Raw genomic sequence first — 14,799 nt, forward strand, 5'->3', positions numbered from 1 at the left:
AAAGCAGCATATATGGAAGAAGGGGAATATATTTTAAACAGTCATAGACTCCCTCTTAACCAGAGAGTAACTCATGGTAATACTAGTCTTTCCAGGAGGCTTCAGCCTCCGTCTAGGAATAAACTTGATAGATGAGGTTAGGGAACTCGTGCAGGAATGAGCTAAATTCACTAGAATAGTTGCTTTATTGCTTGTATTAATAACTGCCAAAGTAAGAGCACTGAGAGGAATCTGAGTGTTTGTTATGCCCAGAACTTTGATGTTTATGAAAGATTTAACAGACAGTAATTTTCTTTGCTGAGTGCATGGTATCTACTAGTGATAAGATTTGGTTTACTTAAAATTCAGCTTACTAACTGCATAAGCTGTCTTCCATTAGGTGTAGTATTGTTTTAGGTGATAAACAGGTTTTAATTCTTCCTGGAATTTGGTACTTTAGTGTTTTACTTTTTTTAGCGTGATACTTTTTTTTTTTCTTCTCCTAAGTTATATATGCTCCATGTTTGTATTGATTGCATTAGCTATAAGTAGGTTACAGGCAGGTCTTTGCTGTTGAGCTGAACTTCCATCCTAGTTTCCTGCAGAAGGCTTATATTTAATGTTAAGAGCATGACATTACATTGAGTTCACTGAATATCAACTGGCTGTGCAGTGCTAGCTGTTGAGAAAAGGGGGCAGTATTACTTAGTTGGATGTTTTCCTTTTGTTCCAAGGTAGCCTTTTTTTCTTACTCCACTCCACATGTATGCTGCCCCTTAGATTGTAGATATACTGAGAAATGACTCTGTTTCCATGTGAGGAGGAGGCAGAAGTGTTTTGTTTTGTATTAATTCTTAAGTATGCTATATGAAGAACACATTGTAAAAAATTAACACCATGTTTTTTTCTTCTCTCCTCCCTGACTCTTATCCCCTACTGTTTTTAAAACTAGGTATCAGATTGTAGTGGAAATAGTTCAGGCAACCACAATCAGCAATATTCCCCAAGTGAAGAGGCAGAAAGGTAAGATTCCATTTTTTTAAGTCACTTTTTTTTCTTTAATTTTGAAAAGCTGTTTGAACTCTCAACATGCATATACAATCAGTGTGTGTGGGATTTTTTGACAGAATTTAGGAATGCTGTGCCTTTAGTATTTCAGTTCTGTTTAATTTGTCTGATTCTTCCAGAAACTCCCATGGTGTGATTATTCTCCCTCCCCATCTTCATCTAAGCTGATGGATCATGAGAAAGGTCATATCTATGATGCATTCATTTTCAGAGCTTGCTGCAACTAGGATTTTTGGCATTACAAATTCCTTTGCTGAGAATTTTGCTTTGTCTTTTGTACAGTCCATTCTTCATCGTCTCAGTCTGTTCTAATTTCAAAACAGACAAGCAGGAAAAAAAAATTTCAAAACAGACAAGCAGAAATGATACAGCATAATTGTCAGTCAGACTTTAATTTGACTCTCTATTGTATTATGTTTTTTGTTGCAAGACAGGGTGCTCTTAAATCCAACAGTGTTTTAGCAACTGCTCCCTTCTAAAATGCACATGCATCTTATGTTTGTATCTACATTTATTATATATACTGCTTTTATGTTTGTCAAAATGTACTGATGCTGTGGTGTATCTTCAGGAGATTATATTGATGGCAAAATCACAGACCAAATTTTTGCTTGGGCAGACATACTTAAGGTATATCAAAGCAAAATCAAAAGCAATGGACAATGTAAACTAATTTGTTTGTAAACAAAGATAAAAGATCTTGTGTTCAGGCTCTCATGCAATCTGTCAGGTAAAAAAAAAATCCTTTTCTAGCTCCTTGCAACACAAAGGAATCAGTTTTAAAAGTGATTAAAGTGTAATGAAAAATGCAAAACCAAAAAATCAGTATACCGTGAGGTGGGAAAAAAAGTATCTTTGGTCAGTGTGAAGAGTTTGGGGTCCCTGCTCAAGCTTCTGAAAATATAAGGTCAACACTCATACGCCTTTTGCTTGCATTCTAAAATGGAACTAGATATGCACTCCTGTAGGATAAACTGCTTGTATCAAGCTAAGGCAAAAGGAAGAATAGGTGCTGTTTTTTGCTCAAGTGTGCAATATAGAAAGAGATACTAATATTTCTCAGATAAAAGTTAATTTAGTGGAAAGGGTGTTTCATAAAGTAATAAAACAAGGAAGGTAACTCTCAGGACATTATGAAGAATCAGTCTTGCTAAACCTTTATTTCTGTTTTGCTGCCATTGGTCTTTGTTGTGACAAGAATTGATTTGGGGAATATTTTTATATGGTTTAGGTTCCTACAATTAATTATTGTCTCACTTTCCTCTGTCTCACTTGAATTTATCTAATTAACAATCCTACTAATTTAAACCCTGAACAGACTATGTTTTTCTGAAGCTACAAGTTACTGTTATTACAAAATAGATATAAAAAGTTTCTTGCTGATTTTTCTGCCAAAGTAGATTTGGTTTCACTTATTCTATGGTGAAGTTAGTTGTGCATTTTTGTGGGCTCTTGACTTTCTACCTGTATTAAAAAAATTCCAACAGAAATTCCACTAGCTGGTGCACTGAAGTTTTGTGTTAAGGTATTGACTTTTAGTATTAGTTTAGTCCTATGGTAGCCTTGTATGTCATTTAAGAGTTGATTACCATTGCTGGCTATGTTAGCCATTGTGGGGGTTATTGTGACTAAACAATTTATTGAAGAGCCAGTAATTATTCACATTGTGCCTTAAGAAAAAGATGACCTTTTTTGCTTGACACATGCGGAACAGTATGTCCAACTGAGACATAAAATGCAATTTAATTATAGTTCACACAAATTTATGGCAGATTTCTAATCTCTTTGAGTTATTCTGCTGGGGTTTTCACGTGCTAAAAAATTTTCTGGCTCAGTCTCTTACGGAAGACTTTAAGAAAACTGTATAGGCTAAAATCTTCCTCTGAAGTCTCATTTTTCCTGAAGTACGTGGAGACGTTTTTCCTAATGTGGTAATGAATCTAGCATGTTACTGAATGTTAGGAAGAAAAGCTTAAGGAAAAGAAGCTATGTTGTCTTCCTTAAAATAAAACAAAGACAACAAAAAACTCAGTACAGCTCACTGCAGATGCAAATACTGTTAAATTCTTGTAGAAGAGACCACCACATTACTTGCATCATCCTTAGATGCTTTCCTTTCTGGTGCCACAGAATGCTGCTACCCCTGCAACAGTTTGATTTCATGGTGAATAACTAAATGTGAGCTTTATACAAAATGGAACTGTGTTTGCACAGTCTCATTCCATCCTTCTCTTTCTAATCTATTCCCCTGGTTCCTGCTACATACCCATATTAAGGTGTGTGAGCATGGATGTTCGATATATGTGACTGTCTCCTGCTCCTGCTAGTAAATGAGCTCTTGCCTTTTGTGTCATGGCCATCTCTTAGCTTTATTTCCAGCCTGGTGAGAGAGGGTCTTATTGATAGCTGTTTGCTTTTTCCTGTGACAAAGTTGAGTCCTGAAAATTTAACTGTTTCTTTAGTGCCTGGGTGTTCAGCTAGAGCAGCCAAATTTTGACTGGCCAGCAAACTGTCAAGCCTGATATTTGCTCTCAGACTGAGAGTTGAGAAAGTGTAGAATAATATGTACATGGGTATAGGCTCAGGCTCCATCATTTTGAGGCATGGGAGCTTTGTGAGGCAGTGCTTTCAAAAGGAAAAGATTAAGCAACAAATATGAGGAGCACTTAGTGCAGCAGGAGTGGCCAATACTCTGCAGCACTGAGTGCTTAGCTACTATATAAGCAAAGTAAGTGTTGCGCAACTACATGACTAGCAATAAATATCCCAGAGCAGGATTGTGTATCTTTGCTGTTGATTGAGGAGACATAATTAAGTCTCTAAAACTGACCAAAAATATTTTGTTTATAGAAAGATTAGGTGTCTACTATTAAAGGATGAGTAGCCTGAGAACCACATTTCAGACTAGTGGTTTCTCATAGGAGCTACAGTTGCCTGTCTTCTTTTACTCTCTGATGATACTGAAGTATACGTTTAATCTTGGTGCCCAGAGCAGTTGGAGGGGAAAGCTTGCCCTCAGCAAGGACAGGGTTCTTTCTACTTGAAGTAACTACTGTTGGTGTCACCTATTTGCAAAATATTGAACTTTTAGGGCCCTCTAATAAAAACAGAAAGTACTTTAAGGTACTTGTAAACATGATTGACTTAAACCCTCTGTAGTAAAAAAATGGCAAGCTATAGGTCCTTTTACTTTTCACATCTCATATCACTTGAATCTTCCGGCTGTGAATGTAGGAGAGCAAATGAAAACATGCAAAGGCATCTGATTCATGTTAAGCAGTAAGTTTTGCTCTTGGCTCCCTCAGATTGTTGAATGTCTTCAGGTTGAGAGACAATAATTTCAGGTTTACAGTAGGATGCCTGCTGTGGGAGGATGTTATAACTTCTGTGGCCAGGAAGATTGCTTATGGTCGGTGCTAAAGCTGAATAAGAAACCTAATGTAGCATTACTGTTTTCAGACGTGTTCATGGTTTATTTTGGGGTGGTGCAGGCCACTGCAGATAGAAGCTGTCATCTTGCATGCTGACACAGCACTTCTTCCCTCATTTACAATTGCACAAAAGTGCCAGTTCTGTGTACGTGTACCTGAGTTACTTCTCTAGGCTGTGTCCTCCAATGTATCCTCTTCCAAAATGGTCAGGGTCACCTCAGCAATGACTGTAGGAGGAAGCTTGATTTTGATTTTTTTGTGGTTTGTTTTTTTTTTACTTGTTTTTTCTTCCTTTTGATATTTTTGGACTGTGCTCTTCTCTACAGCCACTTCTGTTCTGGTAAGAAGAATTACATCTTTTTGCATCTTCAACTATAAAACTCTCTTCTCATCTTACCTTTTGATAAGGATTCCTTGGAAGTATTGAACCAAATTTGAGCTAAATTTTAGGTAGTTTACATTTTTTTGTTTTTTTTTAAAATATGTATCCAAAATTTTGAAGGACTGGAAGTGCTTATCTGAAAGTGTTTACTGCATTTTGAGCTAGTAAAGCAGTTTGTAAGAGGACAAATATACAGATCAGATGTTGTAGCAGGAGTGAGAGAGGACCTGAGTTTATAGAAGCATGTTAATGTTTTCTAGAATTTCTAAATGCTTTGAATGACAATTGAGTAATAGTAACAAAATAAGTTGCTATAATAAGTTGTTGTACTGTGAATAAGAAACTTTTTCAACACACTAGTTCTAATTTTAATAGGCATATTTTTGATTCTTCCCTTACTGATACTGTGTTACTGGATGCTACAAGAATATTTGTAAGGATACCTTTTTATTGGCTGTTTAGAACAAAAGCCCATGAAGGCATGTACCTTGTCTTAGGGCAAAACAGAGCAAATCTGTCAGCAATGTTGTTTGTTTTTTTGCCAACACTAAATGGATCTGTTTGATTTGCCTTCTGATTTTCTGTGCCCTCTGCCTTATACACAACTTCAGTGCTTGACTGAAAATCACCCTAGGACGACTGGATGGGATGTTTTTTCAGTCACCACGTTATAACTGACCCCAGGGCATCCCCTGTTGAGAAAACTGTTCCTTTTCAATCAGGGATTGTGAGGCAGATCAAATTTATTAAACAGCCATTTCTGTATGGAGAGGTCTGCTCTGTGGCATCAGAAGATATTTGCTTCTATAAGTAGAGCTGACAACTGGTACAGAAACAGAACTGTCTGTGGGCAGGCTTCTTAGGTACTGTGGTTCTGAAAGTGGCTCGAATGTTTGGCTGTAAAAAGGGGCTTTTAGAAACTGGGGCAAGCATACTTGGATGTGTGGGTTGTAATGTGTGAGTTTTCTCAAGATGATAGAGTGAAGTAAAATGGACACTCCTGTGTTCCAGAGCCTTACAGATGCCATCTAACTTAATTATGACTAAATTGTATTATGATTACTCCTCATCCCCATCCTACACTCAGGAAGAAACATGCACACACAATTATTTTTGCCTAGCTTTTTGGCAAGGCTTAAGGAGCTAAAGTGTGCTAGCATGTCTTCCTCAAGCAGTAAGTGTGGAGGGAATCCTTGTGGGTGAAGGTGAAAGTTACAGTGACTCTGATCATGGTAGACTTGTTTTGGTTTGTGATTTTCAAATCATTTTTATAGAGGAACTGCTTTCTACTCCTGAGATCCTTTGTGTGTGCTAGTGATGGCAATGTATCTTGCCCATGGTTGGTTTGGAGAGATGCCCATCAGTGAAAGACAGAGGATAAAGACTGACAGGTCAGAAAGAAGTGACTAAAGGGAATGCAGGGACCTACAGACAGAGACAGTATGTGGTGGATGTTATTTTATTGTATAATATGTATTTACTTCCATGCTCAAATTTACCTTTCCTTTTTGTTTTCCTCAGCTGTGGCTGTCATGTAGGAGGCTGTGTTGCACTATGTATTGCTAATGATCAGTGTCTAAATTCTCCACAATCTTCCTTTAAGTCCCTTTCCCCAAATCTGTTGCCTGAAGTGTTTGGGATATAGCACTTTTTTTACTCATTCTCTTGTCTGACCTTTGCTTGTATTGTGGGCAGTAAAAGAACCCGATATCCTGTTCTTCTCAAAGTGTGGCCTGCTCTTGCGGAATTGAACAAATACTTTTCCAGGCCTACTAAGGCTTAAAAAAATGTGTAATTCAAAGCTTCTGAGAATTCATAGACGTTTGTAATGATTGGTCAATTAGAAGGTTATGGTTACTGTTTTATGTTAAACAGTTAAATTGGTACTTGCTACTTAAATACTTCATCATGGCACTAAATAAGCACTGCATGAGCTTAACTTGGCTCTTGCAAAAGGTCTTGCAGAAATGCATAGGAAGTTCTGCATGTGTGTAGCTTCTTCAGAGGCTAGTCAGATGAGTCCATGTTGCTGTACATGCTACCAGGTGTCAGGTGTCTGTAGTTCCTAAAGCTGTAAGGGAGCAAGAACTCATACTTTTCAGTTTTAATATTTTGCCATATATAACTTTATAGTTAAAATGAGAAATCTTTGTTTTGTGCTGCTACTATCAAGAGAAGGGGAAGTTCATGCATTATTACTATATAATTTAGTTTGCTCTTTAAGCAGGCTTTAAATATATCTTAATTTACATTATTTCTCTTGTATTGTTCACTGTGGTTTGTGGTAATAAAATTTGAGTGGCATTTGTTGGCATGACTATTGTTTGCAAGGCCCAGAATACTGGCTGAAAAACACATAGTGTGAGTATGTCCAACTAGCAAAACTACCAAAAAAACACAAGAGGAAGGAAAATTAAGTTTGAGGAATCTGGTCTCAGAAATGTTTTTGGCAACTTCTACAATCTGTTCTTGGCCTAGTTGAAATCAAGGTATTTATAAGTGATTCAGAAGAAAATGTGGAAACTTTGTCAGAAATCACTGTAGCTCTGCAAAAATGCATGGAGTAGAAAGATTTGCACAGACAGCTTAGCTTTGATTGCTTAGTAAGTTTGAGCTTATATGGACCATTTGCATTCTAATAATCTTCACTGCAAACTGAATTATCCATAGCTGTGGATTGATAAGGATAGTTTGAATTTCTGCTTTTGGTCCTAATTGCATTTGGATGTCCTTGGGAGGGGTGCACAGTACCCCTCTGGGGTTTTGAAGTTCCATGGTGACAGTGCATGTCTTGTCAAAATTTCCCCTGATAAGGAGAACTGTTTTGGAGGAAGTTACTAAAAGACACTGTTCGTTTGGGGATGGAGGCCCTGCTCAGCAGTTGCTTGTAAACACGCGCACTGCTCACATGGGGAGGGAGTGCTAAAGAGGCATCTTTCTTGTCTTGCTGATGAGGAGTGATTTTGTTTGTCTGGTTTTAATAATAATTAAAAAAATAATAATCCCCAAACTGTAAAGTTGTTACTAGTAACAACAACTACAAAATTATCAAAAGGATGCATTTTCTTTCCTTGCATAGTGATGAAACAGGGTCTTAGTAGCATTCCTTTTCTCTTCATTGGAGCCTGCTGAAGGAAGGGTATGTGAGTAGATGGAAGTCTTTTCTTTTGAAACTTTCTGGTTTTATTTGGTTTATTCAGTGATACCTGAATGTAGTGAAAATCTTTGCTGATATTCAGAAATGGTGAAAAAGGCTCTTAATTATATCTCTGTACTTGGGTGGTGGTGGGATCACACAAGAATGGATAGAAAATACAAGTTCTCTTTATAGCTTTAAATATATTTTTGATAGGGCTTAATGTGAAAAAAACCCCAGCAGTTTAGATCTGAAAATGTAAGAATTATCAACAATCTCAAAAGAAGATTAGGGCTAGGAGAAAACCAAAGATATTCCTAACCTTCCCCAGTTGACATGAAAATGATCCTCCCAATTTCTGCTGTCTTCCCTCTTCCAAAGTATGAAAGATAAGTAAAGTTCAGTGTTTGTCCACCCTTCTAAGCAGTCTCTCCTGCACTGCAGCATGTTAGCCATTCTCTGTGCTGGCCTGCTCTTCATCAGCCTCTTGTTTATTTATCAAAAGACATCACTGCCAGACTTGATGGTGACTAGTCCCGTTTATCGATGGAGCAGGAGCAGGCTGGCAGTGTGATCTTCATTGCTCTGCTTAGAGTGTTTCCTACATGGAGTGACTCCATGTGAAGTGCTGAGTGAGGAAAATGTTTTTGAAGGATTTTTGCTAAAAAAGTAATTAATCACTGGAAGCAGGTGAGATGTAGGGCTTAATTAGTCTTCCCTGGAGGCCTGCTACAATCACAGGATGATAAGACTTCAAGTAAAGCAGACATGCTTATTTTGAAAACCTTCCAAGAATGCCTTGTTTTCAGTAAAAAGTGGACTATTGTGAGACATCTGCAAGCACTGCGTAGCACTGTGAAGTGTGAGGTTTCAGGTATGCATTTTGAGCTTAAACTATTTATACTATTGAGAGAATTGAGAACCTTTAAAAATCATCTTAGAGACAAGTGTAGTAGGGGAACTGTTAGGTTTTAGTCTTCACTTTAAGTTACTGTCCATGCATTTTTATTAGCTGTAAATGTTTTAAATTGAGTAGAGCTATTTTGTCCTTAAGGTCTTTTCCTGGGTTTTTTTGGTCTCCTTTCTTTTTCTCTCATTAATACTGGTACTTCTGGTCAGGGAACTGAATCACTAAATTAAATGCCTTGCTGACTTCCCTGTGGAGATAACATGCCAGGACAGCAGATGGCTTTTTTTTTTTTTTTTTTTTTCATGGTAAAGTCGTTTTATCACTTGCTTCAGTGAGTATCATCTCTGTAGTTCACTATTATATGGCAGGTCAGATGCAAATTAAACTTATCCACTAAAATACTAATAGTCATTCAATTAGGAAGATTCCCTGCCAACACACATACATACAGTAAATAAAGTAGGATGAAAAATATTTCCCTTGGGGAAAAAACACCCGGGGAAAGAAGGGGTTTTTTTTTTTTTTTTTTTTTTCATGGTAAAGTCGTTTTATCACTTGCTTCAGTGAGTATCATCTCTGTAGTTCACTATTATATGGCAGGTCAGATGCAAATTAAACTTATCCACTAAAATACTAATAGTCATTCAATTAGGAAGATTCCCTGCCAACACACATACATACAGTAAATAAAGTAGGATGAAAAATATAGGAAAAAACATTGGGAGAATATCTGTATTCACAGTACATGTAGAATTTCAGTGAGCTCTATGTTCCTTGACTTGTCCTTCAGTACACAAATGACAAAACGTAAGGTCACATGCTGTAGTTACATGTGGCTTTGAGGGGGAAATAAAAGGATGAAAACAGTCCTAAAAAGAGAAGGTACCTTGACGTATTAGAAATGTGTTTAAAATACCTATTTTAAGTAATTCCTAAGAGATTTCCTTTTCCTCTATATGCATTCACAAACCTACCAGTCTGGTTGTTTCTTTCCAGCAACTGTTTTGAAAATGGAACACTATTATAATCTATATAATTTTACTAGCATTTGGTATTTCAAAAACATAGTAGAATAGATCTCAATTACGTATCCTGGAGCAATCAGTTAATCCGAAGTCAAATACAAGCCAAATTCTTTTCTACTGTGCTCTGGTTGCAGCCAATAGAAGCGGGAGTATTATTATTGAGCAAGAGGAAAATAAAACCATTGCATAAATGTGAATCAGTTGCATCCTGCAGGTATAAACTAGGAATTATTTCAGTGCAACAGGTTTTTGAATCTGCTTTATTTGCTGCTGCTTTGTTTAGGCTCTGGTAACTTAACTGAAGAGGCTGGAATGTAGAATACAAAAACATTACACCTTTTATTACCAAGTCTTACTCAAGTGGCTGTCATCTTCATATTACTTCACTGCTTAACAGTGCTGTGCAGTCTTGATGTGGCATTGTAAGCTTTTTTTCCTTAAGTCATCTCACTATGTTAAGTGAGCTTTGGTCAATGTTGTCTGGAGGAGAAAATGCATGATCTGCTGTTCACATCAGGCTCAAGAAATATGGATTTGCAAATGAGATGTGTGGGAAACTTGTCCTACTGGGCTGGAGGCTTGAATCCAGTCCCAAATGACTCCTAGTCAGTCAGTGTTACGCTCAATAAGATACATCTTCATGTGTTATTGTACTCCATGGCTGTAGGTAACTTGAATTAGGATTTTTTTTTCTGAACTGGTTTATATGAACCTTTGAGGTATCATTGGAGAATGTTTCAAAATTGTCATTCTGTTTCAAATAGAAACTTTGCAGTATCTGTGCTCATGTGCATAGTTGCTTAATGAATGACAAATGCTTTGATCAGGCAAGTCACAGAGGCAATGATGTGATAATGTTTTCATGTTGTAAAAGCCCGTCTCTGATTTGCTTTATTCTTAGATTCAAAAGGAAAAGAAACTGCAGCAATGAAAGCTGACCTACTGAGGGCTCGCAATGTGAAGAGGTATATCAATCAGCTGACGGTGGCAAAGAAGCAATGTGAGAAGAGAATAAGGCTTCTGGGAGGCCCTGCTTATGAGCAGCAGGAAGATGGCATTTCTGAGGAAGGTGATGGTCCTCAGAGTCAGAAGGTATAAACTGAATAGCACATATGTTGTCTGAAGATCATTCTAAAAGTAATAGCACTGGATCATGTTAGCCTCACTGTCATTGATCCCTTCCTCCCAAAGTTAAGTACAAAGGAATTGCTGCATAGCTTATTTATCTTGGGAAAAGATGACTGAAGTACCCAAAAAGGCACACTGATCACTCAGCTTGGGATATTGCTAAATATTAATATATTATTACTAAGAGAACCTTCTAGAGGATTGAGTGGCTTATATGCGGTGTGACTGAAAAATCACACATGCCTGTAGAGAGTTAATGGTAGCAGCCTTTCTTAAAGTAGCAACTTGCTTTCAAGTAAAAGATTGCCAACATACATGCAATGTTTCTTTGGCCCTTCTTCTGTTTGCTGTAGGAAACACCTGTGGGTTTTGCAAATACTAAGTTGTTCAAAAGCAAACACTTCTGTAAGGCATTTGAGGGCAGTCATTGCAGAAAATCTGGTAAAATCTGGTAAAGCAGTTGACTGCTTGTTTTCGACATTGCTGCAGTCTGGAATTGAAAATATAATCATCGTATTAGCCAGCATCTACAAAAACAAAATCATGGCTGCTTATCCTTGCTAAACTTTACACAAAGAAGTCTCTAAACTTAATCTACTCTGTCCACTTCAGGCAAAGCACAGTAATTACGTATTCAGATTAGAAAGAAGTTTTTATCTTTTTCAGGTACGTGGAGGAGAAGTTATGTTTTCATGCAGAGATCTTGAACTTTCATTGTATCTTTATAGTTATAATTTACTGGCACATAAGTAAAAGCTACGTGATGGAGAAATAGTTCTTGCTATTTGTGTGTAGTCTTGAGCAAGGTCTGAAGGAGGGCAATTCCCTACCCTCCACTCATCCTTGAAGTGTGGTTTCCGATGGTGCATTGCGGATTGTGCCAAGGCAGTTGTGATCTGTTTCCTGAAGTTAGGTGTAGCAAGAGGTGCCAAGGGAAAAAGGAAAGAGGGAAGCATGTGTCAGCACCCCATGAGCCACTGACGCTGCTTTTGTTGCCTGCGGAGGTGTTACAGACTTGTCAGGATATGGTGACATACATTTTTTCAGAAAATGGCGTTAATTAGTAAAGCTGCACTGGGTAGGGGCAAGGATTGGTCAGAAATATAATAAGGTCTAATAATACTGTAATTAACATCAAAGGTATTCCTGATACTCATTTTGTATGTTTTATAACTCAATGGATTTTTGTTGGGCACTGCTGACCTGGGGGTTATATCTTGCAAATATACCCATGAGCAACCCCGTATTCAGTTAATAGTACTGTTAATATGAATAAAGACTCCTTGTGCAGGCTTTTGTTATAGGGATGGCAGAAACAGTGGAGGCTGGGGCTGCTCTAAGATTTTGATGTGTTTCTGTGAAGAAACCCTAGAATTGCTCCACACCCATTTCAGTGTAGAAAATATGAAAACTGCTTCTCTCTTCTATTGTCCCCAACTCTCTGTTGCCGGGAGAGGGACTGAGGGAGGCTGGATGAGAGATGGAGGCCACACTGTTCTGAGCACAGAAAAATGCCCAGAGCTTGGCTGAGGAAGGGAGCTCTCTTCACTTGTACTTCTTCCCATCCTCCTCCTGCACTGTGGTAGCCTCACTCAGGCTTCTTATTTCAAGGCAGTCAGTGGTATTTTGGAGGCTGGCCCGTCCCGTGTGGGCAATATTGACTGAACACTCAGGCCTTTTTCTAAGCAAAAGGGAAGGGCGTTGTTTGGGATTTAGCAGATAAACTAGTGTTGGCATGTCGCTGCTGGTGGCCCATAACTGCTCTTTAGATTCTGGCTGTGCCAGCTTTTCTGTTAAGCTGTTGCTCTGCAGAATAACTAACTTGTGAAGAAGAAACTGGAAGTTTGTCTCCCTTTCTTCAGCTTGCATGAAATAGGGCAGCAATGGTGTAAGTGTAGTAGAAAAGCTTGGATACATTATTAACTTTGGGGACATTTTGGTATTAATTGAGCAAAGAACAAATTGACTAGAGCCTTAAACTTATCTTTTGGTTTCACTTCTGCATCCTAAAGAAAACTTTGTCTTTCCTGCAATAGTAGTGGAGTAATAGCATTGCTGGTAAAAGTCTTCAGTGCGTGTTTTGATTATGGTCTTAAATACGGAGATGGATTTTTTAGAGCTGTCAGTGTTCTCCTCTTACAGATTTAAGAAACAAAAATTAGGTGCTTTGAATTACTTTTTTTCCTTTCACAGCAGAAACTAATCATAAAGCAGTGTCAGCTTTCTGTTTGATATATAAGTAAGTCACAGGTCTGTATAAACTTTGCACATGTTTCACTGACCTCATTATCCTGAATCTGGGTTCCCTAGGGAAATTCTGAATGTGTGAATTGTATTCAAATATTCATAAGCAGTCAAACAAACCCCAGCTACTCTCTGAATCTGAATTGTCATTAGCTCTGATACTGATTTATACTCTGCCTTGGGTGTTACATTTGCTTTCAGAGAAAATGCAGTTAGAATTGGTGTAATATATAAAGCATCTCTTCTAATCTACTTACCATCAGTGCAGTTGTAGTCCTTTTTCTTAGAAACTGCAGTCCCTGCACAGTACTGCAGTAATTAATTGAGTTCTTGTTGTCTGTGGTTATTCATCAAATCATTTGTTGCATTCAGCACAACAGCCACATCACCACATCTGAGAGATGTGTAGACTCACAGCATCTCCTTAGTGGGGCTGTTTTATGAGCCACAGGTGGTAGGTGCACTTTTGGGGATCTGATCCTTGACTGGCTATGAAATAGCAAGGAAGCCATCTGTGTGTATTTTGAGGTATAGGCAGTTCATATTCATAATCCTACTGATGAGAATTGAGTTGAAACTCCTGCAGAAGACCTTGCTTCCACCACATCCATTAATAGATCCTGGTTTAACTGGTGACTGATCAGATTTTCACTGTGATTTCCCAACTTCAGGTTGTGAGATCACGTTAGGTCAGGATACCTCATTTTGGGGATATGAAGGAAGTGAGCTTCAATTGTTGTTCCCCTGTTGCCTGAAGATGGGGTGTCTTGTGAGAGAAGTGTCTTCATGAACACCTGAGTCCCAAGGCAGGGTTTTCTTCTATTACTGTATGTGTGGTAAAATAGCCAGGTATTTTATGTAGTTTATACTTCCTGATAAGTAATTTATCATTGTGTTGGGTTCAGCTATTGCTGAATATGAGAAAGATAGCCTTCTGATGTCTTGCCTCTCTAAAAAAGAAATAAATACTTTAAAAAAATACAGCTTGGAAAGAGACACATTTCTCCTGTGTAATTTTTTATATTCCTCTTAATCCTGTCTTCTACAAAAAAAAAGAAAACCCAAATGAGATCACAAGTCCTGCGCTCCATGTGCTGTCATCCCAGCAGAAAACCCCCACTACTGACCCATGATCTACTGTTACCAGCTGTATTCATTATTAGGCTAGTGTGGCTGTAGTGAATGGGAACCTGGTGTATAGCAAAGAAATACAATACAGTGCATCTATGCCATGTCTGGAGCCTGTACAGGCCCTTCCAAATTAAGTAGTTGTTTTATGTTCCTCCACAGAGAGAGGTTGTTTTTACTTCTAGGGACTTGCCAAGACCAGGTCTCTGCTTTGTAGGGCCAGGAACAAGGCTATTCTGCATGCATATGCTGTGCATGCTGGTTAAAGCACCCTGCTTGGAAAAAAAACTAGGCATCTAGCTCCTTCTTAGTCTTTTGCAGAGCCTGTGACCAGCTGTGGTATATTAGTTACTTTTCTGTTGGTGTAG

General features: G+C 38.1%; 1 protein-coding gene across 1 annotated transcript in view; it reads left to right on the forward strand.

Moving 5' to 3' along the window:
• SNX25 (sorting nexin 25) overlaps positions 1 to 14,799 on the forward strand; it is a 69,070-nt gene that overhangs the window by 25,419 nt on the left and 28,852 nt on the right. The window contains exons 5-6 of the mRNA XM_010002456.1: positions 932 to 1,002; positions 10,842 to 11,023. Of these exons, the coding sequence (XP_010000758.1) occupies positions 932 to 1,002; positions 10,842 to 11,023 (253 nt within the window). The remainder of the gene's footprint in view (positions 1 to 931; positions 1,003 to 10,841; positions 11,024 to 14,799) is intronic.

Source organism: Chaetura pelagica, unplaced genomic scaffold, assembly GCF_000747805.2.
Source record: "Chaetura pelagica isolate M959 unplaced genomic scaffold, ChaPel_1.0 scaffold67, whole genome shotgun sequence".
Lineage (NCBI taxonomy): Eukaryota > Metazoa > Chordata > Aves > Apodiformes > Apodidae > Chaetura > Chaetura pelagica.